The sequence below is a fragment of the Pteronotus mesoamericanus genome, unplaced genomic scaffold (genome assembly GCF_021234165.1).
Source record: "Pteronotus mesoamericanus isolate MK-2021 breed Mesoamerican mustached bat unplaced genomic scaffold, CSHL_Meso_final contig_349, whole genome shotgun sequence".
Taxonomy (NCBI): Eukaryota; Metazoa; Chordata; class Mammalia; order Chiroptera; family Mormoopidae; genus Pteronotus; species Pteronotus mesoamericanus.
The window spans coordinates 199625-227368 of record NW_026555138.1 but is presented as its reverse complement, the minus strand read 5'-3'; the positions used below and the strand labels follow the sequence as shown (position 1 = coordinate 227368).

Here is a 27744-nt window from a genome sequence, read left to right as displayed (position 1 = left end):
CTGTGAACGTCCAGGTACCAGGCTGGCGCGCACGTCTCCATTTCCCTCGGGCGCATGCGCGCGAGGGCATTGCTGGGCGCGGGGCGCCCCGTGTTTAACCGAGTCGTCCGGCTGATTCTCAGGGTGGCCCAGGGCTACCCGCTCCTGCGGGGCTGGCCTATATCTAAAATTTGAGTCACCCCAAATCAGCAGGTCTCCACTCTTCTCACGGGCCCGTGTCACGAGAGGTCCCGCAGCCCGACGGCCCTGTAGGCAGGAGCCCGAAGCTCCTGGCGGCTTCTGGTGGCCGATGGGAAACTCCGGGGAGGCTCGGGCCGCGGGCAGGGGTGAGGGCGTGGGGACAGCTGGCTCCCTGCACGTCGCGGGGAAAACGCCCGCCGTCGGGCACCCCTAGCAAGGCCCCCGCTCCCTGTGCCGAGCGGGCGGGATGGCAGGCCTGCCGAGGCGAAGCACGCGCTGTGGCCGAGATGCCGCGAGCACGGCCCAAAAGGCAGCAGCGGGGGGCTCGTGCGGCTGGGGTGGCGCGTCTACTGGGACGGCGCTCCCGGAAAGCGCGGCCGGGGCTGGGCGCCGCGCCCGGGGAGGCGGGTCTGGGTTAGCGTCCGCGTCCGGCCGCTCTGGAGCTACAACACCGCACCCCACGTGCCGGTTCCGGTTACCTAGCAACTGGGCGGTATCCTTCCCAGCAATCACCGCTTCAGATCTGCGCGGTCGGACACTACGAGGCCCAGCATGCCTCGCGGCCCAGGAGCGCGGACTACACGTCCCACAATGCATCGCTCCCCTTTCCTAGCCGCCCCCAGCCCCTGTTCTCCGGAGACCCCGCCGCCAAGCGCCGCGCGCGGCGTGCTCACGGTGACCCTGTGTGCGTGAGGTCAGGGCGCGGGGCGGAGCGGCTCAGGGCCGAGGGGCTATGCGGCGGGGCGAGCGCAGGGGCGCCGGGGGGCAGCGGCCCGGGTCCCCCGTACCCGCGGGCAAGGCCTCGCTGGAGGAGCCGCCGGACGGCGCGCCCGTGGGTCGCCGCAGCACCGAGTCCGAGGTGTACGACGACGGCACCAACACCTTCTTCTGGTGAGTGGTGGGGGTCGGCCGGGGTCCGGCGGGGGTCGCGGGGGCGTGGCCACGTCGTTCGGGGTCGGGATGGAGGGCGGTGACCGAGGGACCCCGGGACCGGCGCGGCCCTGCCCCAGCCCGGCCCCCAGCATGCCCACCCCCGCCGCCCGTATTCCGGAGGTTTTGACTCGGACCGCACCTGAGACCGGCTTTTCCTGACCTCCTTGTCCAGAGCGCGCCTCTGCCCTCCGTCACGTGCCCTGGCCGCGCTGCAGCCGCGCCGCGCGAGCGCCCTAGCCCGGCCGGGACCCGAGTGGGTGTGTGTCCCAGTCGCGCCGCCAGGCCTCCGGGTCGGGCTTTCCCCCGGTCTGCCTCGGTGGCGGGAGAGAGGGACAGGCGGCTCTGCTGGAAGAGTTCGTGCTCCGCTCCCCGCGGTTTGGCACTTGTGTGTTTGAGGGATCGGGAAAGCAGCCCGGACCGGCAGGTCCCGGGGTGCTGCTCCGCCTGCGCGCTCCGTGACCTTGGTCCTCCCCTTCACCTTTCTGAGGTTCTCTCTGCTCGCTTGTAAAAGACACGAAGCCCCGGCCGTACGCGGGAAAGCATGGTTCGTGCTTCTCTTTGCCCCGTGCCCGTTCCTGTCCGGGTAAAGGACAGGCTGTGCTGGCTTTCGGGACCTGGGATTAACCCTGGGGTTAGCCCTGGCGGACAGCGGGGAGTGGATGTGGCTTCGGCCCCCCCCTCCCCGCAAGCGCACGGGGGAGACAGCCCGGTCACAGCAAGGGGGTGCCGCGTGGCAACAGCCCTAGGAGGACCAGGTGGTGGGGCTCGTCAAAGGCCTGATTAGGGAGCATGGCGAGCGTGCCGGGGCTGCCGCGCGCCACACGGGAGAAAGGTCAGGAGAGGTGTGTCCGCGCCGCCTGGGGCCCGGTTTGCGCCCGGTTTGCGCCCGACTCAGCAGAGATGCAGGAAGGTGGGTAACCCTGCTCTGGGGACGTGCTGAGCAGCCAGTAGGCGGGAGAGCGGGGGAGTTGGGGGGGGTGGTCCGCAGGGGGTGTGGCAGGGCGCTGAGACCCAGCTCTGCTGGGTCCTGCTGGCCATGCTGCCTGTGGGTCCAGCTGTCCTCCTCCCGCCGCAGGGGGGGCGCCACCCTTTCCCAGACCAGCTGGTGACCCCTGGAGACGCAGAGGTCGTGGAGCACTGTGCCTGGGCCCCTCCTGGGTGCTGGGGGCCATTCCAGAATGAAGCAGGAAGCTTCTGGCCCAAGCCTGTAGTTCACGGGGCACAGAGTCCGCTGAAGGGGGTCCCCACAAACCGAAAGGTCGCCGGTTCAATCCCCGGTCAGGGCACACGGCTGGGTTGTGGGCCGTGTTCCTGATCGGGGTGTGCAAGAGGCAACCAATCAACGTATCCCTTGCAATGGATGTTCCTCTCCCTTTCTCTCTCCCTTCCTCTCTCAAAAACAAGTAAAATCTTTTTTAAAAGTAATGAGTATTGCAGAAAATTAATATAAAGACTGAAGTCTTTATAAAGACTGTGTATTTGTGGAGATAAGCTGATGTTGCAGAATCACTCAGAGGAGCTTCTGCATGGTTCAAAGCCATGCTTTTAAGGTTTTCCTGCCAAAGAAGGTTGGGTTGCTGGGGGCCCGTGATGGTGGTGTGGAGGCCACACACGAGAATTGGGGGCTTCTGTGTTATTATTTGTCAGCCACAGGGTGAGGGCTCCCACAGACTGGGCCCACGGGAGGGGCGTGAGGGCCACGGGGGTCCGGGGTGGCGAGGGCCCTGCTGCCTCTGCTGATTGTGTGGCGTCCGCAGCATCCACAGACTCAGAGGAACCATGCAAAGAGATGTCTGCTCGCATCTAAAAGTTGTGCATGCTTTGGGACCTGGCGCCCTGGGGAGGTGCTGGTGACTTGCCTGACACCTGTAGACTGAACGGCCACTGGACGCCACGCCCCTGGCCCCTCCCGAGTTGGGGGCTGGCTGGGTGGCTGTGCTGTGCGCCAGTGCCTGCCACGCGCTCGACCTCCCACGCTGCCGGCAGTGAGCCCTCGGGGGCCTCTCGCCCACATGCGGCGAGTGTCCCAGGAGCTGTTGGGGTGTTGGGGGTGCTTTAGGTGCCCGGGTTCCAGAACATGCCTCTGTCAGTCACTGGGTGAGGGGCTTGCCGGCGTTGCCCACGTCTGGGAAACAGGACCCCCCGCTGCTGCCTTCTGGGCCGTGCCCGCGGCGTCCCGGCCACCGCGCGCGGGCTCCGCCTCGGCAGGCCTGCCGTCCCGCCCGCCCGGCACAGGGAGCGGGGGCCTTGCTAGGGGTGCCCGACGGCGGGCGTTTTCCCCGCGACGTGCAGGGAGCCAGCTGTCCCCACGCCCTCACCCCTGCCCGGTGGCTGAAGTCACAGGGGTGGCGGCCGCTGCGGTCCTGTGCCCGGATCCCGCGGCCCGAGCCTCCCCGGAGTTTCCCGTCGGCCACCGAGCCCAGGGTGGAGCAGGGAGCAGTCCTGCCTGCAGGGTCTCCTGGGCGTCCCCGCTGCTGCCACGCGTGTGGAAACGCTCTGTGTTCAAGGCAAGGGGCCGTCTTTGTTGAACCCAATGCACAGGAACATTTTAGTTTCTACACCGAACTTGCAAGTTAGTACATCGATTCTCATTTTGAAGATGGGGAAACTGTCTGAGAGAGGAGTAAAGTTGCTGAAGGTCACAAATTTAGTGGGTGGCAAAGCTGCTGTCAGAATCCCTGTTTTTCTACTATGCTGTGTTGCTCCTCCAGGGAAAAGTTTCAGAGCAGGACCCTTAACCTTCACGTGAGACGCGAGGAGCACAGGTGGCTGGCGCTGCCCCAGGTGCGCCCTCCCGGTCGCAGGCTGCGTGCGGGCGCGTCGCGGGGGCTCGAGCCCTGCTGCGCAGGTGCGGCTTCGTTCTAGTGACAGCGGCTTGTCCGCACCCGCACTTCTGCCCGAGGAGAACCGGGGCGAAGGAGCCGTGTCTTTGCCGCGGTGCCGGGATAATTGACGCATCGGAAGGTGCTCCGCACTGTGAAGGAGGTGCCTTTTCCTTTAAAGAAAAGCATCTATTGATTTTCTACAGTGAGGGGAGGGGAAGGAGAACGAGAGGGAGGGGGACATCGAGAGGCCGCCCCGGTGCACGGACGGACCTGGGACGGAACCGGACCTGGGCCCACGCGCGGCCTCGGGGGCGCCGCCCCGCTCACTGAGCCCCACGTGGGGCCAGGCAGCCTTGAGGCCCCTGCTCGTCACCACAGGGAGTCTGTGAAGGGGTTCTTGAAATGTTTTGTCAGGAAAACAGCTTTATTTACCTACCTTTTGACCCGCTTCACCCACTTCCCCCGCCACCCCCGCGCCCGCCTCTGGCTCCCGCCAGCCTGTTTTCCGAATCCCTGAGTCTGCGGCGAGTTTGAGATTCCAGTCACAAGACAGATCTCGCCGGGGCTTGTCGCCCTCTGCCTGACCCACTTCGCTCGGCGCGGCCCTCGAGGCCCCGCGTGCTGGGGGCTAGGGCTTCGTGCTGAGGGCCGAGGGCCGGCAGCCTGTTGCCTGCGTCGGCAGCACGGCCGCTCCGGGCCCGGCCGCTCCGGGCCCAGCCGTTCGCCGGCTCCCGCGGCAGGAGCTGCATGTCCTCCAGGCAGCGCTGTGTTTTTTTCAGTGCCCGGAAGCGGGGTGCCCGGCTAAGTGCCCGGAAGCGGGGCGCCACGGGGCGCTGCGGCAGCTCCAGTTTCACTTTTTCGCGGAACCTTCACACGGCTCCCCTGGAGTCTGCGTCGCGGGCAGTCCCAGCAGCAGCAGCCGCGGCTGCCTCTCCCCGTCCCTGGCGGCGCTGGTTTGCGGGGTTGTTGACGGAGCCGCTCTGACAGCTGTGAGGAGATTCCGCGTTGTGGCTTTGATTTGCATTTGCCTGATCCCGAGCATCTTTTCATGTGGGTGTTGGCCATCTCTGTGTCTTCTTTGGAAAATTGTTCAAGTCTTCCGCCCTTTTAAATCTGATTTTTTGTTGTTGTTGCTGCTGTTGAATTTTATGAGTTCTTCGTACGTCTTGGATATTAGCCACTTATCAGTTATATCATTTGCAAATGCTGTTTCCCAAAGGGTTTTCTTTGCAGTGCAGAAGGAGGAAGCCTTTTCAGAGATGATTTCACCTGTTCTCCAGCACAGCCTGCTCTGGGTCTGAAGGCGAGGCTAGTGCCGCCCCCTTCCTCCGGGCCCCCAGCCCTCTGTCCCTTCCCTGCCTGGCCGGGACAGACCGGACACTCCCTGCACTTTATTTCTGTTTCCCAGGGCCCTTCGGTGGCCGTCTGAGTGACAGCGTGAACATTTATTCCAAGGGGCAAGGAGTGGTCTCTGTTTTTCAGGAAACCCGTGTGTTTTGAACTCGGTGGAAAGACGCACGACCAGAGCTGCCCTGGCTCCTGGCCGGGTCTGAAGAAACCGCAGGAAAGCCACTGTGTGTGTTAAAGCGGCGTTGAGGCGCAGGGCACAAGGCCGTTGTGTTGCCCTGCGGACTGCAGAGCTGCTGTCCTGCCGGGCGCCTGCGGGGATGCACGGTGCCCCCGGCGCGGGCCGGCTCGTGAGCGGGCGCTGCCCTGCCGGCAGCCCTGACCAGCCCTGACCCACCCGGGACCCCGCTGTCCCCGTCTCTCGCCGGGCGCCCAGACCCCGTCTGCCCTCTCACAGGCTCCTCCCCGACACGAGAACCGTCCTGGTGGGTGGCCATCAGTCCGGTGGCCGGGGCCCTGGGACAGGCCGCTGACGTCCTGGGCGGACGCCGCCCTCCGGGAGCCCCGGGAGCCCAGCACGCTGTCGGTCCGCCTCGGGGGGCCGCGGGCACGTGGGGCCCGCGGGGTCGTGCTCCCTGCGCCTTCCTGACCTGCTCCCTGCGGTCGGCCTTCTCAGGGCCTGGGGGACTGTGGGCTGGGGCCTGCCCCACGCAGCCCCGGCCCCGGGCCTTGCCCCCCGAGCGGCTGTCCCACAGCTTTCTGGAGTCTGTTTCAGGCTCTAAGTGACCATCCTGTGACGCCGACCCCGGCGCGTGCAGCCCCGTGAGCATTCGCGGAGGTGGCTCCCGGGACCACCTCACCGTGGTGGGAGCCGCGTGTGCCCTGAGGCCCGGCTCGGTCAGCCCGGTGGCTGCGGGGCGGTTGCATCTGGGTCCTCGCGTGCACCTTCGACAGGCCTGTACTCGGGCGGCTCTTCCCCGTCCTGTCCCGCCTTCCTCTGCCTGCGTCCCACCGGTGCCACGTGTTCTGCTGCGGTGCTTGGTGTTCAGAGCGTGGCTCCGGGCCGGGTGAGCGGCCCTGTGCCTTCCCCGCGGGGCCCCCGTGCTTTCAAGAGCGCCCGTGGGGGAGTCGACCTCGTCCGCAGGCCCCGCTCTTCCTGTGCTGCGGGTGGCCCGGTGGCCCCGGGTCACTGGCCTCTGCCTGAGGCCTTCGTGGCGGCTCCCCCAGCGCAGCTGCAGGGGCCCCCGAGTCCTGCCCTCGTCCCTCCGCCCGAGAGCGCTCGGGTCCGCAGGGCGTTTTGGCTGAACTCTGACCCCTTCAGCGTCGGAGGGAGACGCTCCGCCCTGGAGACGAGGCCTGGGCTGCGAAGCCCTGTCGCCCCCACAGGGGCCGCGCCGCACGGGCCCCGCCCCGGCCTGACGCCCGTGCTTGGCTTCCAGGCGCGCGCACACCCTGACGGTGCTCTTCATCCTCACCTGCGTGCTGGGCTACGTGACTCTGCTGGAGGAGACGCCGCAGGACACGGCCTACAACACCAAGAGGTGAGCCGGCCGTGGCGGCGCGGGCAGGGCTGGGCGCGGGGCCCTCGGTCGGCGGGGAGGCCGGCGGCATCTGCCCCGGGGCGGCCCCTCCTCGCGCCCCCGGGGGTCCGGCGCGGGCCCTGCAGGGCACCTTGGTTCGGGCACCCTCTGCCCGCAGGCCACGGGCTCAGTCCCACAAGTCTCCTCTCCGCGCCCCCTTTAGGCCCAGGTCGTCCCCTGTGCTGACGACCAGCCATGAATCAGAGGGCCCCTCGCGCCCTCCTCAGATGCGGGGCGGCTCTCACGCTCAGGGGCCCTGCACGGCCAGGAGAGTGGGCGGCGCAGGGTGGGGGCGGGGCGCAGGGCCGCCAGGGCCTGTCCTGGGTGTCCACGGAGGCTTCGCCCCCCAGGCGCGATCCACGGGCTCCCTGGCCCTTGGCGACCGGGCTCCACCTCCAGCCCCCGTGCCTGCCCCCTGAGGTCGGCGGCCGGCTGCAAGCCCCCCGCTCCAGTCCCAGCGTCGGGTTTCCCCGCGGGCAGCCCCTGTCCTCGCTCACAGAAAAGAAGACGGCCTGAGGGATGGACGGGCCCCGTGCCGAAAAGGGGGCAGAGCCCAGGCAGACACCTCTCCTCCCCTGTCGGAGCGCCAGAGCCTGCATGTGTGGGTGCCGGGGTCGGGTGGGTGTTCGTGACTGGGAAGATCACATCAGCGAGCGCCGTTTTCCGCTGTGTTGGTGCTGGCACCTCCACTGGCTCTCAGCTCCCGGGCGGCCGTCGGGCGGACGATCTCGGGCGGGAAGCGGGCAGACTCTCTGCTCAGTAGTGTTTTCCACAAAGGCCGGCCGGCAGGCTGGTGTCCGTGGCCTGAGTCCCGTGGGTCCCGGCAACGTGACAGGAAGGTAAGCTGGTCCCACGCCTCACTCGGCAGGTTCCTAGCACGGGGCCGGCCCGGGGACCAGGCCCCACGTGTTCCGGTGGAGGCAGGAGGAAGCCAGCAGGGTCCGGCACTGGGGCGGGGACAGAGGCGGGAGGCCCGGCAGGGCCAGGGGACCACTGGCCAGCTCTGGTGGGTTGCCTGGGGCTCGCACGCCTACTCCGCTGGAGCCGGCCCTTGTTTTGGTAAAATGAGGGTCTTAGCATCTGCCTGGGAGTGGGCTGTGAGCCCTGCTCGCGCTCTGCCGGTGTCAGCGCCCGTTGGGACCAGGTGGCCCCCGCTGTGTGTGTTCGGCCTGCTGTCCGGCAGCTGCTGCAGGGCCGCCGGCCGCAGGCCTTGTCCCGCGGCCGGTCTCCTGCGTGGGAATGGCTGCCAGGGGTCTGGACTCAGGGCCCTGCCCCCCAAGGGGCCCCCGTCTTGCCCTCGCCTGTAATCCTGGCTCCGCTGTCCGGGGGTTTCTGCCTCCCTCCCGCCCCGCCCCCAGCCAACTTCCCCTGGGCGCTGGGTGTCAGCCCGCAGGCCCGCACCTCCCCACAGCGCCGCCTGCTGCACGGCGGGCGGCAGGACGCACACCAGGCCTGCCCGCTGCAGGGGCCCTGTGGCTGCGGGGAAATGAGGCTGTTGGCAGGAGCCCACGGTGCCCGGCGGTGGGGGCGCGGTTTCCAAGCACAGTTGGGTCTTTCCTGTGCGTTCCTCCAACTGTGTGTGTTGACTTAAAAAAATGGAACAGTCAGTTATTTGACCAGAGAAAAATGGGTGTATTCAGGAGCAGCGAAGAATTGCAATTAGGGATGAGCAAGCTCTAGTGAGTTGAATGAGCAAAGGAGAGGGCATTCTTTTATGGAAAAAGGGAGGTTTTGCCGGAAGTTTCATTGGAGGAAAGGGAGGTGGTTTCTCGCTGGCCGGCCGAGGGGCTGGCTGCGGTTTCTCCAACGCCTTCCCTGTTGGGGCTGCAGCTCGTAACTCCGTCCTGTGGAGGACGCTGCTGGGGCCTGGCAGGGACCGGGGTGCTGTGTGGCCCTCCTGGCGCGGCTCCACGGCGGCGTGGGGGCTCTGTGGCACAGCAGGCAGGAGGCCCGAGAGGCGGGGGTTGGCCACACGGAGGCGGGGTCCCTGCGTGGCTCTGCAGTGAGGGTCGAGGCAAGCGGTCCTGATACCACGGAGCCAGTGTTGTCCCAGGAGGAGGGTGACCCCCAGCAGGAGTGGGCCCCCGCGGCATGTCCTAGGAGCGCCTCCCACACGTGGGGGGTTGGCACTCACCCCGCAGGGGCCGGCCCCTCCCCCAGGGCCGTGCGGGGTGCTCTGGGGACAGCGCCCAGCTGCCCGCTGGGGTCTGGGGAGGCTGCAGGGCCGGCCTCTCCCTCCTTACCCCCGCGCTTCTGGTGCCCTGGGGAAGATTTCGTGTGTGGGTTATGCCTGTCTTCCAAAACAAGTGCGTTAAGAATTTAGGAAATTGTTCTCCTCAAGCTCTACTTTTGGTCTGTGCGTCGTCGTTCTTTCTCTGGACCCAGTAAGCGCTGTCGCTCCGCGGGAGGAGGTTGAGTTTTCTTCAGTCACCTCGTTGACGTGTAATTTAATGTGCTGTGTCCCCAGTCACAGTTACGCGCAGTGACTGTCTGCAAACACACCGGCCGCCACTCGGTGGAGAGCCAGGCCGAGCCTCCCCTGAGCCCTGTGGTCAGTGCGGTCGCCCTCACCATTGGCCTGGCGGCCGCCCGTCTGTCCCCATGGGTCCGCCTGCCGCCTCCCGAGGCGGAGTCACCCCGCAGCGCGTGTGTGGCCGCCATCCTCAGCACAGCGGTGGGGACACGCGCAGGCCTCGCCCCTGGTGGCCAGGCCCATTGCCAGGTGGTCCCACCCGCGGAGGCGCCGCGCCTTCAGTGAGCTGTTCCGTTGGCGACGCTGGGGCATCAACCCGTTTCTGTGAATGCACGTGCGCGAGTGTGTAAGCGACCGTGTGAAGACAAGGAAAGACGCCACGGCTGCCAGCAGGTGTTCGTGCAGCGCTTGGGTGCGGGCTTACGGCCCCGGTCCGCAGGACTCCCAGTGCCCCAGCGCAGGAGAGCGGACAGCGCCGGCGGAGAGGCGGGCAGGAGGCCTGAACAGACCCCTCACCAGAGGAGACGTGCGCGGCTGGCAAGCATGTCTGTTGTCAAGGAAACGCAGAGTGAAGCTGGGACCCCGCCGTGCACTGTCGGACACTTAAAAACACGCCCCGCCGCTGCTGGCGCGGCCCGAGCAGGACCATCGCCGCTGCAGGGGATGCAGTGGGGCGGCGGTAAGGGAGGCGGCCGGGGTCACGCAGGGCCGCCCTCTCACCCTGCAACCCCGCGGCCGTGCCCCTGGGCGTCCGTCTGCGTGGGTTGGAAACTGGAGTCCCAACAGCAGCTTGACTCTCGGCTGCCACCACTGGAAGAAGCGAGACGCTCTCAGCAGGGGGTGGGCAACGCACTCTGGGACGCTCTGCCCTCCGGGGTGCCTTCGGCTGCTCCAGCTTAAATCTGGGGAGGCAGAGCAGATCAACGAGGAAAATGACCAGCTGCGACCCCGCTGTGTGCTAGGGGCGCCCCGCCAGCACGAGAGGTCCGTGCACAGCAGGGAGCACGGGGTGGGCGGCCGCCTTGAGCCGAGGACGCACAGGGCACGGCGGCCTCAGGGGTGGGGCCGCTGCAGGCGATCCGCAGAGCAGATGACCAGGAATTAGATGCTTGCCCTGCCCCATACACGCGTCATAAAAAGTTATTTCTGGCCCTGGCTGGTGTGGCTCAGTGGATTGAGTGCCAGTCTGTGAACCTAAAGGTCGCTGGTTCGATTCCCAGTCAGGGCCCAGGCCTGGTTTGGCAGCCAGGTCCCCAGTGGGGGGCGCAGGAGGCAATTGTTTGATGTATCTCACACATGGATGTTTCCTTCCCTCTTTTTGTCCCTCCTTTCCCCTTGAAAAAGAAAGAAAATCTTTTTTAAAAAAATTATTTCTGGTCATTATAATCTTAGAATGGGCAAGGCCACGAATTTAACCTTTTCCTGGGAGAGGTGGAAGCTTCCCGCGCGTCCACAGGGTCTCGATTGCCTTCAGCTCAGAATCACCCCCATGCCAAAGCGGCACGCCACGGGGACCCGCTTCTGCGCAGCTTCCGTCCGCCGTCAAGACTCCCTGAGAAGCATCACCGTCCGGAGTCGGGTCTCTAGGTTGTTCCCTGTCGTGTGGAACCAGTCTCATGAGAGCAGTTCAGCCAAACAACTGTGTCTCGTTTCCAAAGGCAGCGATGCAGGTGGGCTCCCCACGTGTGGCCCATGGCCAGGGAGCCCGGTGCTCAGTGAGGAGGCCTCCCGGCCGAAGCCAAGGAGAGACCCGGACGAGGGTCAGAGCCAACATCCCCCCGGCCTGGGGGGAATTTTTCCTCTCCAAAATCACCCCAATTTTTGCCAATTACTAGGAAAATGATGTAGTTTCAATAGACTTGGCCTGTTACTTGCATAGTAGGAACAAGAATAGTAATTAATCACACAGGTTCTTTTAAACCTGCTTTGCTAGAATTTTTCTTAGGGAACCTCTAGACTGAACTTGACCTCTTGAGGCCAGAAAGGCCAAGGCAAGGACTTTGCCTGCAGTATCTGTAGATTTGGGTACCTGCCAGGACGTGACCCCGCCCACCCACCTGGTGAGGCTGCTGGGACTCTGTGCGCAAGGGGGTCCCAGGGTCCTTCCTGGTTCCTGTGTGTCAGTCCCACACGTAGTTCCTTAAAGCTCTGCGGTGCCCCCTGACCGTCCCCATGTCCCTCTCAGGTGTGACCTCCCCGTCCGCGCCCAGCAGTGGGACCAGCCTCCGGGAGAGCTGGCCCCTGCTGCAGCCAGTGCGCGGGGGTGGCGCTGGCAGGGGGCACAGGGCAGCTCCGGGGGGTGGGGGGGGACGGTGCTCCTGTCCTGCTCGCACGGTGGAACTCACTGCATCGCTCTGAGTCACGGCTCGCCTGAGAGGAAGGTTCCTTCCACCTGGACAGCAACAAGATTGAAGAACCGGCCATGTTTCAGGCAAAAGTCGCAAAGACCCATTGCCCTCATCAGCTCATCCAGTCTTGTGAGGACGTCTGTTCTGCTGGGAGCCCATTTCCTGTGATTCCTGTGACCTGGCCTGTGGGCCACGGGGACAGGGGCAGGGGTCGTGCCCCGTGCTCGGTGGCTGTGCTCCGTGCGGTGGGCGTCCCAGCCAGGAGGCTGTGGTCGGTGCACCCACCCCACGTGCGGACACGCATTCCTGTATCCTCTCCCCGGCGGAGGCGCCCGCCGCCCGGGAAGGACAGCTCGCGGCCTTGGGCTGCGAGGATGCCCAGACCCTGGAGGGCCCGGCGGGTCGGGCCTGGGTCCCACAGCCCAGTGACTCGCAGCCAGGTCGCCGTCTTGGCTGCTCAGATTGAGGGCAGGCGGTGGCCGCAGGACGAGGGCGCCTGGGTGGCACTCTGGTGCCAGGTTTGTGGAGGGAGCGGAAGCGGCCCCAGGCTCCGAGCTTGGCTGCCGCCGCCCACGCGGCCTATCAGTCGCCAGGGCCTTGGCGATGAGCCGCCCCCGCGGAGAGGCAGTGCCCTCGTGCCCTCAGGATGGCGGAAAGCTCAGGGAGTTCTTCTGGGACAACACGGAGCCTTGGCTTCCTCGGCAGAGAAGCTCTCTCAGCGAGTTCTCGGGAGCCGGCCAGTGGAAGACCCTGGTCCTCTCGCAGGTGGCAGCGCCATGTTCTGTGGGCTGCCGACGGCAACGCTGCGTGAACCCCCCATTCGCCTCGCCCGGCGCCGCCGCCGCCTCACGGACTTCTCACAGCTTCCTCGCCCCTTTTCCGGGGCCCCTCGTTCTCCGACCCACTCGGGCCAAGAGCGCTGCCGTGTCCTGCAGCAGAAGCCGTCCACCTCTCGCGCCTTCTTTTAAGCCAAAACACATCCTATTTTTCTGGTATACGCATTTGTTTTTCGGATTATTATTTGTAGTTTTTTTACATTTCATTTTTATTTACTTTTAAAGAGAGGAGAAGAGAGGGAGAAAGAGGGAGAGAAACATCGATGTGTGAAACAGCCGTGGGGTTGCCTCTCGCGCGCCCCCCGCCGGGGACCCGGCGCGCGGCCCAGGCGGCGCCCAGTCCACGGAGCCACCCCGCCGGGGCTGCTTAACGCACATTTTATCACGGCAGAGTTACTCTTCTTGCTGGCAAGTTTGGAACTCGGGTGACGTGGACTCACTCGGCTGGGGGGCTGGGCAGAATGCCGGGCTGCTCGCGTCTGAGGGCGTGCGCGTTGGTTCCCATCGTTGCTTCGCAAGTGTCACAGAGGCACTCGTTTAAGCCATTAGACAGAGGTCTTTGGCCGATCCGTGGTATCTTCCGGAGGCAGAAAGCCCCGCACAGCACCCACGTGCTGGCCCAGAAGCAGGCGAGCCTCTGGCCGTGGTGGGGCTGAGGCAGCCCGGAGGGGGGAAGCCTTTTTTAAGCGCTGTTTGTGGCACCAACGGTTAACCTTTGTCCCGGGCAGGGGTCCCGGGGCCAGAGAAGCGGCCTGTGGTCTCCCCTGCGTTCCTTCAGTCTCGGCCCGGGGCCGGCGGGGGGTTCGGCTGCCCCTGGGCTGCGGCCCTGCCTTCGGGACGTTTGTGAGGCAGGACCTCGCTCCGACTCCAGGAAACAGGGCTGGGGCTCGAGTGACGCCCCGGCTGCCCCTCCCGTCTGGCCTGGGTCCCTGGCTGCCTCCTCTGCCCGGGCCCCAGCCTTGCTGTGCCTTCGGGAGGGGCCTCTGAGCAGCCCTTTCGCCCCTGGGCCGTCAGCGTCCGGTCACCAAAGGTCTGCTCAGGAGCCGTTGGGCCGCCTCATGTACCTCGCCGGGCTCGGCGGGGACAGACGGCAGGTGCTCGGGGGGACCCGAGAGGGAGCTGCGCCGGCTCTTCCACAGCGGCCAGTGACGGGCAGAGGAAGGGACCACTGCGGTCCTGGGCCAGGCCGTCACGGGAGCTGGTGCCCCCGGGGAGCGAGGGCCCGGGCCCAGCCGGCCTGCGCTGGGGGGCGGGGGGGCGGGGGCAGTGGAGGCACCCTGTGCTGGGCTCGGGCGGAAGCCGGGGTCTAGGAGACGCTCTGATTAGGACCCTTCCCTCCGGTGGCCTTAGGCCAGAGAGAGGGCCTGGCCTTCATGTCGGGGACCTTGGGTCCCCTTAACTTTTCATCAGTCTTCTGCCACAAACCTTTCAGCGAAGATATTTAAAGATTTTTCAGCTCCCATATTCCTCCCTGTGGCCTTGTCAGGACTGTGTGAGCAGGGGTGGGCTTTACGGCTCTGGGCAGGACCCCCGTCCCCAGCCAGACAGCGTCAGTGCCCGTGGGAGGGTCGGCGCAGGGCAGCGCGGCTGCTCCCTGCGGAGCCCGGTGGCAGCACCGGGCCCCTGCGATCGCACCAGCTGCGCTGCCCTGTGCCTCCCCGGCGGGCGCTCGGCTGCCATCCACACGCCCCCGGGCGTGGGTCGTGCAGATTCCTTGTCTCGGCCCTGGTGCTCGTGTGAAAAGGCCAAGAACCCGGCTCCTTCTGCCGACGGTTCCCTCCACCGGCCGCCCAGCCGCTGCCCCAGGGCTCTCACCGCCGCCCCCGCCCCCGCCCCTGGGCTCGTGCCCTCTCCACCCACGAGCAGGGCAGGGGTGGCCGGTGCGGGACGCGGCGGCCTCTGCCTGGGCAGCACCTCCCCTGGGAACCGGGCCGAGGCCGCCCTCCCCGCCGGTTGCCTGTGGCTCCGACCACAGTGCACCCCGTTCCCCAAGAGCCGGCCTCGCGTCTCCTCACCGTCAGGAAGGGGCTCGCTGCCACATGTGCTTGTGTTTGTTTTTTAAATCAGTCGGTCGTCCTGTGGGAACCAGTAAACCCTCTGTTACGGTGCAGGCTCTCCCAAAATGTCCAGGTCAGAGGCTTTTCTGGGCCAAGGATCCCTGTCCGTCTGGCTGGTGCCAGTAGGCTCTCTCCCTCCCCAGAGCAACGCCAGCCTTTCCCTGGGGAAGCCTGGAGCCCGCCCCCCAGGCTCAGGCTAGACCTGCACGACGCACGGTGTGCAGCCCACGGCCACGCGCTCTCCCCGGGCGGACGGAGCACCGGCCTTCGTCACACAGGCCGCTGGGCTGGGGCCGTGCACAGGGGTCTCCGGTCTCCACAAAATCCCGGCGCTGACGGTCATGCAGGTGGAGACGACAGACCCTTATGGTCCAGGTTTCTCGTGACCCCCCCCCCCCCGAGAGCTGGCACAGCCGGAAGACGACCCCGGGACTCCCAGCCTGTCCAGCAGGCCACCAGGAGCAGCCCACTGGGTGTGCCTTCCAGAAGGTGGAGGCCAGAGACGAAGCCAAGCTCTGGGGACACAGAACAGGATGGAAGGAGTAACCTCACCCCGTGTTCAGTGGGAACCCACAGCCACGTTAGCCTCCGCAGGCGCCCCCAGGCAGAAAAAGGCCGCCTGCTGCAGAGGAAAGAGTCGCCAAGCCCCGGGAGCCGGCCTCACAGATGGGCCCTGCCGATCTAAGTCCCGAAGACAGAGGGGGGCCTGCCGCCTTGAACTCCTGCCGGACACAAGGAGGAGACCAGGGAGGCAGCCGGCAGCCGCTGGCCGCGCGCCCAGCCTCCGCCGCGGTGGCTCGGGGGTGTTCTTCCCACTGGACCAGTGATCAGACTCGTCCGAGCCCAGTGAGCAGCAGAAAGCGCCCGGACGTAGGACAGATGTGCACGTGGGGCCCCCGGGCGGCCCGGCCCACGAAGCCCACGCGCCACAGTCGAGCCCTGGGCGCAGCACTCGGCCCCCAGGGAGGGGCGGCCCTGCCGCGGCCCCGCCCCCCAGGCCCTGCTTCCGCTGGCCCCGCCCCACGGGGGTCGGGCTGTCACTGCGCGGGCGTCGGGGGTCCCTCCCGCCCCGGGGGGCGCCGGCTCGGACCTGCGCAGACGCATACTGAGGGGCTGTCTGTTCTTTATTTGCAGAGGTATTGTGGCCAGTATTTTGGTTTTCTTATGTTTTGGAGTCACACAAGCTAAAGACGGGCCATTTTCCAGACCTCATCCAGGTAACTTGCCGTTTTGTTTGCGTGTGTGCCCGTGTGGCGGTGCCGTCCCGACCGGCCACCGCCCGAGGAGGACGAGGGGGCCTGCTCCCTCGGCCCCCGCGCCCCCTTCAGGCCGTCTCGGTCTCGCTCCCCTCCTGTCCCGCGGGGTCCTCGTCCTCCCGTCTGCCCGCCCCGCCTTCCTCGGGGGCCACGTCCGCAGGCGGGTACCCCCAGGGGCCCCTGGCAGGGTCGAGGGGCCTCCACGGGCGGCTGTGCTGCGAGTGTGAGGCACCCGCCCTGCCATCGAGGCAGCGTCTGCAGCGAGTTGTCCTGTCTCTGCCCCCCGCCCCTCGAGGTTATGGGGGTCCTGCCAGCCCTGGTCCCAGAGCTGGAGCCGGAGCCACGCCTGCCGGGCCTCCCTCGGGCCGGGCGTGCTTGGCTTTCCTGAAGGGCATGTTTCTTTCTCCTTGCAGTAGGGGTGTGTACAACGTTTATTGTAGAAAATTTTGAAAATACAAAAGGGATCTTTAAGTAAAAATAAATACCACTCACAAAGAATAACTGCTGCTAAGCTTCGATGTGTTTGTACACGTCTACGCAGACGTAGCTTTGAAAGTCGGAGTCCGTTGCCGCGGCCGCCCCTGCCATGCGCGCCCCGGCTCAGGCCCGACACAGCGTTTCCTGTGTTTTCACTTGACAGTTGGACTCTCGGGGGCGACTTGTCCAGCTGTCGTGTGCACAGCCTCGTTCACGCTGACCGGTCGGCGCCCCGTGGCTGCGTGTGCAGGGGTCCCAGCTTTAGCTGCGGCCGCCTTCCGCGCAGGCCGCCTGTGCGCCTGCCCCGGCCGCCCGCCCGCCCGCCCGCCGGGGTCCCGGGGGCAGGGCCGTGATGAGGGCTCGGTGCCCTGAAGGGCCGCCTCTGCGGCCCGGTGAGCAGGTCCTCGTCGCGAGGTGCCCGTCTCGGAGCGCCCCAAGCGGCAGGGCACGGCCGCGCCGAGGGCGGGGGGCTCTCCCCCGCCCCGGGGCTGCACCTGCAGCCCGGCCTCCGGTGGCCTGGGCCCCCGAGGTGACAGCTGAGAGCCCCCAGCGTCCCGGCGCAGGCTGGCGCAGGCAGTTTGTCGAATGGAGGGAAGAGGCAGCCCGGCCGAAGCCAGTCGGCCACCAACCTTGTGGGCACCCGGTGCCGACAGCCCTGCCGGGGGCCAGGGGTCAGCGGCTGGCCTGGCGTTTGGCCGTGCGGCTCAGGAGAAAGTGGGAGGCCGGCCATCTTCGAAAGCAGCCACGGTGGCTCCTCCAAGCCGAGGAGCGTGAAGCCAGTGGCCCTGCAGAGGCAGCGGGCGGGCCCCGCATCCGCCTGGGCCCCGCTTGGCCCTTCCTTCTGTTCAGGGACTGTGCCCGAGCCCCGGGCATCGCTGCCGTGGACATGGCGGCCTGGCCCGGGCCCCTCCAGGCGCCGTTAACACTGGGGCCGGCGGGACACCCTCCCGCTGCTCCCCGCGAGCACACCCCGCGCGGCCCTGCGCAGCGCGCCAAGGGGCAGCTGGAAGGGTGTCTTGGCTCCTCGAGGCGGCGCTGTGGGGGGCGGCTCCCTGCGTCCCCTCTCCCCCACGTTGCTTCCCCTGGTGCTGGCGTGTCCCCGGGGAAAGGCTGCCTTCCCTCTGGCCTGAGGCGTCCTCTCGCCGGCTCCCTCTGGCGGCCGGGCCGCCCAGGGCGTGGCAGGGCTGTGGTGGCCCCAGGTTCACTGTGTGGGAAGAGAGGAGGGTGGGGAGTGGGTGCTGAGTCGGGGAGACGGAGACCAGCCTCCTGAGGTGGAACCGCGGGGTGGGGGCTGGGCAGGTCTGGGACCCTGGCTGCAGGGCCTCAGAGACGGGGACTCGGAGGTCGCCCACCGGTTCGGGCGGCACGGGGCCTGCCCCAGGGCCGCCGCCGGAGGGTGGCAGGCAGCCCCGGGGAGGAGACCCCTCCGGACTCCGCCTGTGGGCGCGAGGCCCCCGTCGCTGGGGGCTTGTCCGCCGCCGGCAGCTGTGGGGGGCGGGCAAGGACAGCCCCCGCGGTTCCACCACAAGCGCTGGCAGCGGCTGGCGCGGCCCTGGGGCCCGGGAGGCTGCTCTGAGCTCTTCCCGTCCTCAGCCGTGCGTCCCCGCCCGGGAACTGCACCCGCGGGCCCTCCTGAGAACGCGCCACGCGGGTGCTTTCCGCCTGCGCCAGGCCTGCTTTCCTACGGGGCGGGCGAGAACAGGCTCCCTCTGGGGATGCAAATAGAGATGCCGGCTCGCACGCCCACAGCTGTGAGCCTGCTTTCGCCCACCCAGGGCCGCTCTGGGCCCGTTTCCTCAAGCTGCTTGGAGGAAGCGGAGGCCCCCGAGGGGCCAGGAGGCCCCCGAGATGCCTGGGGCCACACCACCAGGCGCTGCAGGGCCCTCGCTCCCTGTCGGGCACCCGCCCCCCATCCCTCCCCCCCCATGCCTGGGACCCCTCCCCCCTCGGTCCCAGCCTGGGGCGCACTGTGCACGGCGGACACAAGAGTCCCTAGACCAGCAGGAGCAACGGGAAAGCAGAACCTCGGGCCTTTGATAAACAGGGTTATCAAGGTTCTCGGAAAGCGAAAGTCTGCACTTGAGACCAGTTCTAGGCTTCCTCTCCCGGCGCCTCGTCCCACAGTGAAAAGCTGTTTCCCCCGGAGCCCGTGGAAGGCGGGGGCGGGGGCGGGGGCGGGCCCGGCCGAGGGCAGCGGGCGCCCGGCCGCCCCTCAGCTCACGGGCTCCGTGCTGTGGTGGCGGGACCGCTCAGGATCTGCTCGCAGAGACTTGACGCGTGAACGTGACCACCGCGGGGGCCAGGTCCTCGGGGCTGGGACTGAGACTGAGGACGGTTCCCCAGAACAGGTCACGGTGACCAGATGGGGTTCGTCCCAGGAACTCCAGGCTGGTTCAACGTCAGAAAACAGTCGGTCCTCTTAAATGCGGAAAAATGAAATTTCACACGCGTTCGTGATAAAAACGTCACAGTGGAAGGGAAGGACTTTGGACAGGACGGGGGGACCCCGACCCCACAGCCCGTGCAGTGCTGAGGGCCGGAGACCCTGCGGGCGTCCTGTCTGCTTCTGTTCTGCGCTGCAGTGAGCGGAGGACACGGAGCTGTCGGGGTGCGGCGGAAGGAGAGCCCCCGAGAGCGGGGAGGGGCCGGGGCCGGGGCGGCCGGGCTGACCCTGCGCTCTGTCCCCGCAGCGTACTGGCGGTTCTGGCTGTGCGTCAGCGTCGTGTACGAGCTGTTTCTCATCTTCATCCTCTTCCAGGTAAGTGGCTCTTCGTGGCTGGTGAACCGGGGGTTCGAGAAGTCGGTGGCCCCCAGGAAGTGAGTGGTGACCGAGGAGGCTTTGCCCAGGAGCCCCCAGAGCCGTCAGCACAAGCCTGCCGTCCGCGGTGCGGAAGGCAGGGGGAGCTTGACGCGGGGAACGGCCTGCAGGCTGGGGCAGGGCGGCCTGGGAGGGGAGGGCAGGCGCCCGTCCAGAGACGGGGGGCGGGCGGGGCGCCCGTCGCAGAGACGGTTCCTGTCCTGGTCCCTGACGGGCTCACCTCTGTGCAAATGAGGAATCCGGGTTTGCACAGCCTCAGGGGTCCAAATAGCACTGTCCTGAGGGGTCAGCTTTACAAGTCCTGAGTGGCTGTTACGGAGCAGCTCTGATTGGTCAGTCTGACCAGACGAGGTACCTCAGCGCAGCTTCAACCGCAGGGGCACCTCTCAGCCTTCGGGGGACAGGCGAGGGCGGGCGGAGGCCATGCGGGGCCTCCAGAGGCTCCGCGGGTGGGGCGACCAGAACGTCCCCCCGCCACAGGCTCGGCTCTGCACGGAGCGCGGCGGGCCTGCGCCCAGCACACGGACCCTTCCCGTGGGGGCGCCTTTTCCCTGAGTGGCGGGAGCCCAGGTGCGAGCAAGGGGCGTGGCTGGGGAGGGAAGCACGGGGGACCCGCGGTCCGCAGGGCGTCTCGTTTCTGCTTGAGCAGGCGCCTCTGCCTGCCGCCCTCCCCGGCCCCGCTGCGGGGCAGGGGCGCCTCAGTGCGTGCCGGGCCAGGGGTGTTGCTCTGGTGTCCGTTTTATTGGGGTTCCTCCTCCCGCCTGGCTTGAAGATCACGTTTGGACGGTGGTCTTCCGTTTCAGAGTGTTGACGCGAGAGACCGGGTTCTCACGGACGCGTGTAAGGAATTCCCGATCAGCAAGCCTGTCAGCGTGCAATCCATGTGTTAGTGACCCGTTCCCGGGGAGGAGAGCGGGCCTCGCCGGGGCGGGGGGCGGGGGGGGCAGAAGGCCTAGCAGGGCGACCGGAGCAAGGGCGGCCGGAGCCCGGGGTGGCGGGCCCGGGGAGCCAGGGCGCCGAGGGCGCGGGTCCCTCCGTCTGCGGACTCCTAGGTGGCGGGAAGGGCGTGCAGACGTTACGTGCGGACTGCAGACGCGGTGCCAGCTCTGCGGGGGGCGGGGCATCTGTTAGCCCGATTCCTCGTCTTGCTCAGGACTCCGTGTGTTCATCACGGTGCAAAACAGACACGTGACAGCAGGCGGGACAGTTACCCAGAGTTCCCTGTGGGCTCTCGTGTGGGCACGTGGACCCTCCCCGCACCCCAGGCCTCGGGATGAAAGCGCGGGTCCCAGGCCTCCTCTCCCAGGCACTGGAAACGCGACAGGGACGGCCGGGGACCCCCCTCCCCCCAGGTGACGCGGAGTTTCTCTTGAGGCGGGGGCCCTGGCCGTGTGCAGGACCAGGCCCGGGACGGCGGAGCCGGCGGGTAAGGCACGTGTCCCTCCCTCTTGCTGCCGTGGTTTGCTGTTCACTCGGCCTAAGCGCTGCAAGGAGGTTCCCGGCAGCCAGGGTGCCGGGCGCTGGCCCGCGGCAGCAGCGCAGCCTCAGTCCCTCCCGCGCTGGCTCCTGCCTCCGAAGGCCTTCCCTGCTCAGGGTCCCAGGAGTGCGTCTGTGCGTGTGGCGCATGGTCCGAGGGCCAGTTGTGCTCTTAATTGAGGGTAGGCGTGCAGTTCTGTGAAATTTCGGCACCTGCTCGTAGCTGGTTAAACACCCCAAGTAGGACACAGGACGGTCCGTCCCTCAGCACCCAGGTGTGGCCAAGACGCGTCCCACCCCCCGCCCCTCCCTGCTCTGCCCGCCCTCCGTCGCCGCAGCCTGGTCCCCGAGCTTCTTGTGCACTGTGTGACCGCTGCTGTCCCTGACATGCATCCGGCGTGTGGGTTGTCGGCACTCCAGTCGCTTCTGCTGCCGAGCGCTGCGTGCACACGCCTCCACCTGTCCCTTCGGCAGACGCTGGGAGACCTTCTCCTCGTTCCTAGCTGGGCCGGTTCGGACAGCGCGGCTCGGAGCACCCGCCCGGCTCCCATGTGCGCGGGGCGGTGCTGCAGCGGCGTGTGGGGCGCAGTCTGACTTCCGGGGGCTGCCCGCTGCGCCCCCGGGGCCCCCGATGGGCTCCCCCAGCACGTGAGCCCCGGTCCCGTCCTGTCAGCACGGCAGCAGCCCGTGACCGGTCTCGGGTGCGTGTCTCAGTGGCCAGCCCCGGCGACCGGCTTCCCGTGCGTTTACTAGCCGTGCGGACATCCCCTCGGTGAGGTGTTCAGGTGTTTTGCCTTTGTAAAATGTTGATGCTTTTTCTAATAGTCCTGGTCCGCATGGTCCAAGGTCCCCTGCTGGCTACGTGACGGCCTTTCTGTGCGAGCGGAGGCCTCTCCATTTCTTCTCCGGGTCTCCATTCTGAGGGCCTGGCTACAGTGTCTTTCTCTGACGCCATGATACTGAGATTATCTCGTGTATTTTTTTTCTGAAAGTTTCGAAATAAAATCTAAAAGTTTAGATTTTATTCTTAGATCTCAATTTTGAGGGTTTTTGATTGAAATAACTCTAGATGGATGGGAAGCTGTGAAGAGCCGCACAGCGAGGTCCCGGGCGCGCTCCCCCCGGCTCCCCAGGGGCGGCGTTCGGCGCAAATACAGGATGGTGTCAGGCCGGGGAAGTGAGTGAGAGCACGTTGCATTTCACCAGGTTCACGCGCATGTGCTTGCACACACGCATGTGGAGTTCTGTGCAATTTTTTAGCTTTATTATAGTGCATTTAATATTTAAACTTTTTAAAGTTTAGCAAGAAACACAAAACATAAAATTTACCATCTTGCCTGACTGGCGTGACTCGGCTGGGTGTCGTCCCGCGGCGTGAACGGCCCTCAGCTTGGTCCCCTTTCGGGGCGCCGGCCTGGGTCGCGGCCGGGTCCCCAGTCGGGGCTCCCGTGGGAGGCCCCTGGTAGATGTTTCTCTCTCATGTCGCTGTTTCTCTCCCTCTCTTTCTCCTTTCCCTGCTCTCTAAGATAAATAGGTAAATAAATAAAACCGTGTAATTCACCGCCGGAACCGTGTTTTGGCGCACAGCTCAGCGGTATGAAGCACATTGACGTGGCTGTCCAGCCGTCGCCACGGCCCTCTCCAGAACTTGCCATCTTCCCACACGGACGGACGGACGGCTGTCCTCGTCCCACACCCGCCCCGCCCCGCGGTGTCTGTGGCCGCGAGCCTCCCGGCCTGTGCGCGGCCGCGCGGTGCCTGTGCTGGGCTGTCCGGCCCGTTGCGCCCGCACTGCCCCCGGAGCAGGAAGGGACCGTCCTCCCTCTGTAGGGCTCGGCCGCGGGCCACGCGCTGCGTGACCAGCTCCGTCCGTGGCCTGTGACCCCGCGTGAGCGAGAGTGATGGGTCTGTCGCGGCCCCTGTTTCCAGCTCCTCGGACCGAGCGCGGGGGAGGACTTGCTGAGTCATAATGGAGTTTTATGTTCGACTTTTTGGGGAACCTCCACATTGGTTTCCCACGGCACCTTCACCGTGTTCTGTTCTGGCCAACAATGCGCAAGTCCCCGTGTCTGCACTGCCGCGCTGACACCTGCCACTTCACTTCTTCTCACTTCATTCTGCGTGTCTGACCACGGCCACCCCGATGGGCGTGCGTGGTGCGGCCCTGGGCGTGTGGCTGACGTGTGTCTCCCAGGCGGCGGCTTCTCCTTGGGAGACCAGCTGTACTTTCTGAAATTTTTATGGTCCATAGTTTGTTTTCTCTATGTATTTAAAATAAAATTTGTACTTAAGTACAGATTGATGAGATAGCAAAGCTAGGACAGAGAGTTCCTGTAGAGCCTGCTCCCGGTTTCCTCCTAGGAACCAACGTCAGTGCCTTGTGCGTAACTGGAGCCGACGTTTTCAGGTCCCCTCAGTTGCCCCGTCAGCTGCCGCCAGCTCACACCCTCAGGGGTCCCCTGTGCGGGGCGCAGGGCAGAAGGGACCTGGGTCAGTGCAAGCAGTCCCCTTCGGCCGCAGCGCGGCTACGAGGCCAGGCCCATCGCTGGCCGCTCGCTGGCTCGGCCCTGTGGTCACCACCACACGCAGGAACTTCGGAGACACCTGCAAGACCCCAGGCCAAGGACGGGGCCTCGGGTGACAGGCTCAGGCCTGAGTGTGGCCTGCCCACGCCGCCGCGGCCCCTCCCCGCTTTGTCCCGGGGCTGTGACGGGGGACGGGAGACAGGGTGCGGGCGGGGTCCCGAGGAGGGGCACACGGGGTGCTCGCCTCCGTCGCTGCGGCCGCAGGATGTCTGCTGGCGCTGGCGTCCCGGGGCTGCCGCAAAGCGCTGTCCTTCCTCGTGGGGGCCGAGCCCCCCAGCGCTGGGCCACCTGCGCCTCTCCCGTTGGAGGACCGCGCCGCGGGGCCCTTCGGGGGCACGGAGCAGCACCAGGACCCCCGCTCTGCCCAGCTCTCAGTGGGGGGCGGCGTGCTGGCCGCCCGGCTGGTGGGAGTGTCTACACCTCGGACCGCGCCGCGGGGGTGGGCGCGGGTGTCGGGGGCCGCGGGCGTGCGGCCCCACTGACGAGGATGCCGGCCTTGCAGACCGTCCAGGACGGCCGCCAGTTCCTGAAGTATGTCGACCCGAGGCTGGGGGTCCCTCTGCCGGAGAGGGACTACGGGGGGAACTGCCTCATCTACGACCCAGACAACCAGACGGACCCCTTCCACAACGTCTGGGTGAGGAGCGGCCGGAGGTCCGAGGCGGGGCCCCGGCGGCCTGTGGCGCCGTCCCCAGTGCTGCGCTGTGCTGAGTGTTTCTGGGGCCTGTGTCGCCGCACGGTGGGGGCGGCCCCCTGGGAGGGGCGCCTTGCTGTCCTCAGAGCTGAGTGTGTGCCGCCCACCCACGCCACAGAGCACGTGCACGCGACCTCGGACCGGCCCGGGGCCCAGCCGGCGCTGTGCCGCGGGGCCCTGGGCGTGGGTGGGCGGGCCCTGCTGAGGCTACAGGGGGGAGTCCCAGGACCCGGCCCCGGGGGGGAGGGGGCTGCAGGGGCCGGGCCCGTACGAGCCTGCGCCCGCTGCCCTTCCCCAGGACAAGCTGGACGGCTTCGTGCCTGCGCACTTCATCGGCTGGTACCTGAAGGTGAGGCGAGCATGTCGTCCGCTGGGCATCTGGGTTCCTCGCCTGCCCTGCGCTGTGGGGCCGCTGGCCGACGGTCAGAGTGGCCTGACCGATGGGGGTGGCCTGGGGGCCGCAGCGCGAGAGGGGCAAGCTGTCCAGAGGGTCCGCGAAACAGCCTGGGAGCCGTGGGTGGGAGCCCCACCCGTGCTTGTCCCTGGCACGTGGTGGCCAGGGAGGGTGCAGGAGAGAGACCCCTGAGGCCTCGGCCCCAGGCCCGCCCTGCTCCCGAGTGAGCGTGTGGCCCGGCCGCCTCCACCCCGGCCCTCAGACCCTGATGATCCGCGACTGGTGGACGTGCACGATCGTGAGCGTCATGTTCGAGTTCCTGGAGTACAGCCTGGAGCACCAGCTGCCCAACTTCAGCGAGTGCTGGTGGGACCACGTAGGTTGTGGGGGCGGGGGCTCCACCCCAACTTGTCCTGGGGCCCAGGCCTCGCCCCACTCTCCGGGAGGGGGGCGTGGGCACGGGCCCCTCAGACGCGGCAGCACGGGGCTGCAGAGCCCACGGTGCCTGCCTCCTGTCCGCAGTGGGTCATGGACGTGCTGGTCTGCAACGGGCTGGGCATCTACTGCGGCATGAAGACCCTCGAGTGGCTGTCCCTGAAGACGTATAAGTGGCAGGGCCTCTGGAACATTCCCACCTACAAGTACGTCCCCCGAGGGCCCCGCTCCCCGGGGGTTGGGCATCGGCGCGGGTCCTGGACATGGCCCCTGAGGTCCAGGCAGGGTGACAGATGAGGGTCTTGCCTCTTAGAGTCTGTACCTGGGACTGGACCCTGGGCTGCCCGTGGGGACCCCACCAAGGCCCCCGCCATGGCCGGGACGTTGGCCCGGCCTCACCTGCCTGGCGTTTTCGTCCCGGGGGGCCGTCCGGTGAGGCAGCCGTGGGCACTGCCTGTTTCAGTTTGAGAGAGGGCAGCTGTCGCGAAGCAGCCTGGGGCGGGAGGGGGGGGGGACGGGGGGCCTTCGCCGCCGCCACTCACGGTGCCGCGTCCTGGGACCCGGACGCTCTGACCCCCGCCGCCCTCGGCTCAGGGGCAAGATGAAGCGGATCGCCTTCCAGTTCACTCCCTACAGCTGGGTGCGCTTTGAGTGGAAGCCGGCCTCCAGCCTGCGCCGCTGGCTGGCCGTGTGCGGCATCATCCTGGTGGTAAGTCCCACGGCCCGTGCGACCTCCTCCCCCCTCCCCCTCCCCCCTCCCCGCCCGGGCCGCCGCCCAGCCTCCTGGCCCCCAGTTTCTGTTGGCAGAACTGAACACGTTCTACCTGAAGTTCGTGCTGTGGCTGCCCCCCGAGCACTGCCTGGTCCTGCTGCGGCTGGTGTTCTTCGTGAACGTGGGCGGCGTGGCCATGCGGGAGATCTACGACTTCATGGACGACCCGTGAGGCCCGGGACGGGGACAGGCAGGGGAGGGGCGCTGGGGCAGGGCGGGCGCCCTCACCGCTTGCCCCGCCCTCGCAGGAAGCCGCACCGGAAGCTGGGCCAGCAGGCCTGGCTGGTGGCCGCCATCACGGTCACGGAGCTGCTCATCGTGGTCAAGTACGACCCGCACACGCTCACGCTCTCCCTGCCCTTCTACATTGCCCAGTGCTGGACGCTCGGCTCCGTGCTGGTGCTCACCTGGACCGTCTGGCGCTTCTTCCTGCGGTGAGGGCTGCCCACCCCAGGGGGCGTGGGCGCACGGTCCTGGGGCTCTGCGCTCCCCGCCCCGCCCCGCCCGTGCGGGATGGGCTTGTGGCCTCCACGGGCAGCTGGGTGACGCGGCCCCGCCCCCCCCCCCCCCCCAGGGACATCACCCTGCGGTACAAGGAGACCCGGCGGCAGAGGCAGCAGGGCACCGGCGACCAGGGCGCGGCTGCGGACAGCGTGGACGGGCGCCCGCCTGGGCCCGCGGAGGCCACGAGGGCGGCAGCGCCAACTCTGCACTGACCTGCCGGGGGCCAGGCCTGCTGACCCTTCCCTTCTGGTTCCCGCCAGGAGCCTCTCCAGGCTTCCCTCTGCTCCCACACAGTGCCCGGCTCCAGAGGGGGTGTCTGGGAGGCCCCGGCCTGGCTGGGCCGGTGCACATGGGCACCGTGTGTGTGTGCGTGTGCATGTGCGTGTGCGTGTGTGAGAGAGAGTGCACATCGGTGCCCTGTGCTCCTGGCTCCGGAGGCCTCTCAGGCTGGCAGGTGTAGCTGGCGCCTGTCCTGGGGCAGTGTCTGCTCTCTGCGTGGTTGGCCCACGGGGCCTCTGGGCCACACCGAGCCTTGGCGCCCAGAGGGCCTGGCCCGTATCCCCACTGGCCCCTGCTCTGCCCCCGGCCACATGTGTTACTGGCGTGGTCCACCGACTCCCGAGAGGGCCGGGACGGGCGGCCCGGAGCTGCGGCCCTGAGCTGTCGTCTCGGGAACCTCCTGCCCACCCGGCCAGCCAGGAGGGGTGCGGGCAGAGGGGGCGGCCTCTGGGTGGGGCGTGGGTCAGAAACACGCAGGCCAGGTGCCCACAGTCGGAAGGAAGGGTCCTGGGGTCTCTGGCCGCAAGTTGGTGGTCATCTCCACAGGCAGTTGAAGCAAATAAACGGACAGTGGTCTGAAGCTCGCGTCTGTGCCGCCCGCACCCCTCCCTGCGCCGGCCACGCGAGGCGGGGGAGGCCCCAGGGGTGGGCGTCGAGGGTGGGGCAGCCCCCGCAGAGCACAGGGTCACCTGATCTGCTGGGTCGTGCCCCTGAGGGCCTGTGGGGGCAGGGCAGGGAACTGCTGTGCTTGGGAGGCAGCTGTCAATGGACCCTGAAAATTCACTCATGAGAAGCGCGAAGTCCCCGACCCACTCTGGCTGAGCAGGCCCCCCGACCCTGACTCACTGGGACGTGGGCGGAGGCCCACCTGCCTCCTGAAAGACCCTGACGTCTGGGGTGGCTGTTCCCTTAGGTTGGTTTCCCGTGGGCTGCTCTGGGAGCGGCGTCCGCGCCCCTCCCCCAGCCCGTGGCCTACAGGCCGGACCGAGGGCCTGCCTCGCTGAGCCCTGCTTTCCCGTGCCGCCCCATGGGGGGTCGGGGTTGGCTGTCCCGCCTGCCCTGGGCCTCCCTGCTTGCCCGTGCGCAGGCTTTGTTCCGTCAGCCCCGTGGGGGGGTTCAAGGTGTCCTGTGCCCCCCGCCCCCCGCAGTGCTCGCCCCTGAGGGGGAGCCGCCCTGCGGGATGGTGGTGATGATACCTTGCTCATAGCCACTCCTCCGGGTCCCAGCCTCCCTCCCTGTGTGTGTGGCCCCTTCACTGGGTTGCTGCTGGGCTCCTGGTCTCCGGACTGCGCCGGTCTGAGCCCTCCCAGGCTCACCGTGTGCAGATCGGCCCGGACCAGGGCCGCCTTCCTGCCGGGAGCCCTGCACCCTCGCGGCAGGGAGGGTCGGGGCCCCGGTCAGCAGCCAGGTCTTGGGCTGGAGCTGCTGCCCAGGTGCCGCTTCCAAGAGCAGCCGTGGGCCCTCCTGACGGCACC

The 27744-nt window shown here is 67.3% G+C and overlaps 1 protein-coding gene across 1 annotated transcript; it reads left to right on the top strand.

The window, feature by feature from the left end:
* The first annotated feature begins 795 nt into the window (after positions 1–795).
* Positions 796–26371, top strand: PTDSS2 (phosphatidylserine synthase 2). Its single transcript, XM_054576789.1, has 12 exons — positions 796–1071; positions 6725–6826; positions 15714–15796; positions 19003–19070; positions 23694–23828; positions 24184–24234; positions 24542–24655; positions 24802–24920; positions 25309–25423; positions 25509–25654; positions 25735–25920; positions 26061–26371. The coding sequence occupies exons 1-12, from the start codon at positions 914–916 to the stop codon at positions 26200–26202; spliced, it is 1419 nt and encodes a 472-aa protein (XP_054432764.1). The 5' UTR covers positions 796–913; the 3' UTR covers positions 26203–26371.
* Positions 26372–27744: the final 1373 nt, after the last annotated feature.

Excerpts from the sequence above, each read along its gene's own strand:
- PTDSS2 (XM_054576789.1), top strand. The coding sequence starts at position 914 with ATGCGGCGGGGCGAGCGCAGGGGCGCCGGGGGGCAGCGGCCCGGGTCC. Across the intron at positions 25,655-25,734 it reads TACGACTTCATGGACGACCC|GAAGCCGCACCGGAAGCTGG; the intron begins GTGAGGCCCGGG and ends CCGCCCTCGCAG. Across the intron at positions 25,921-26,060 it reads GTCTGGCGCTTCTTCCTGCG|GGACATCACCCTGCGGTACA; the intron begins GTGAGGGCTGCC and ends CCCCCCCCCCAG.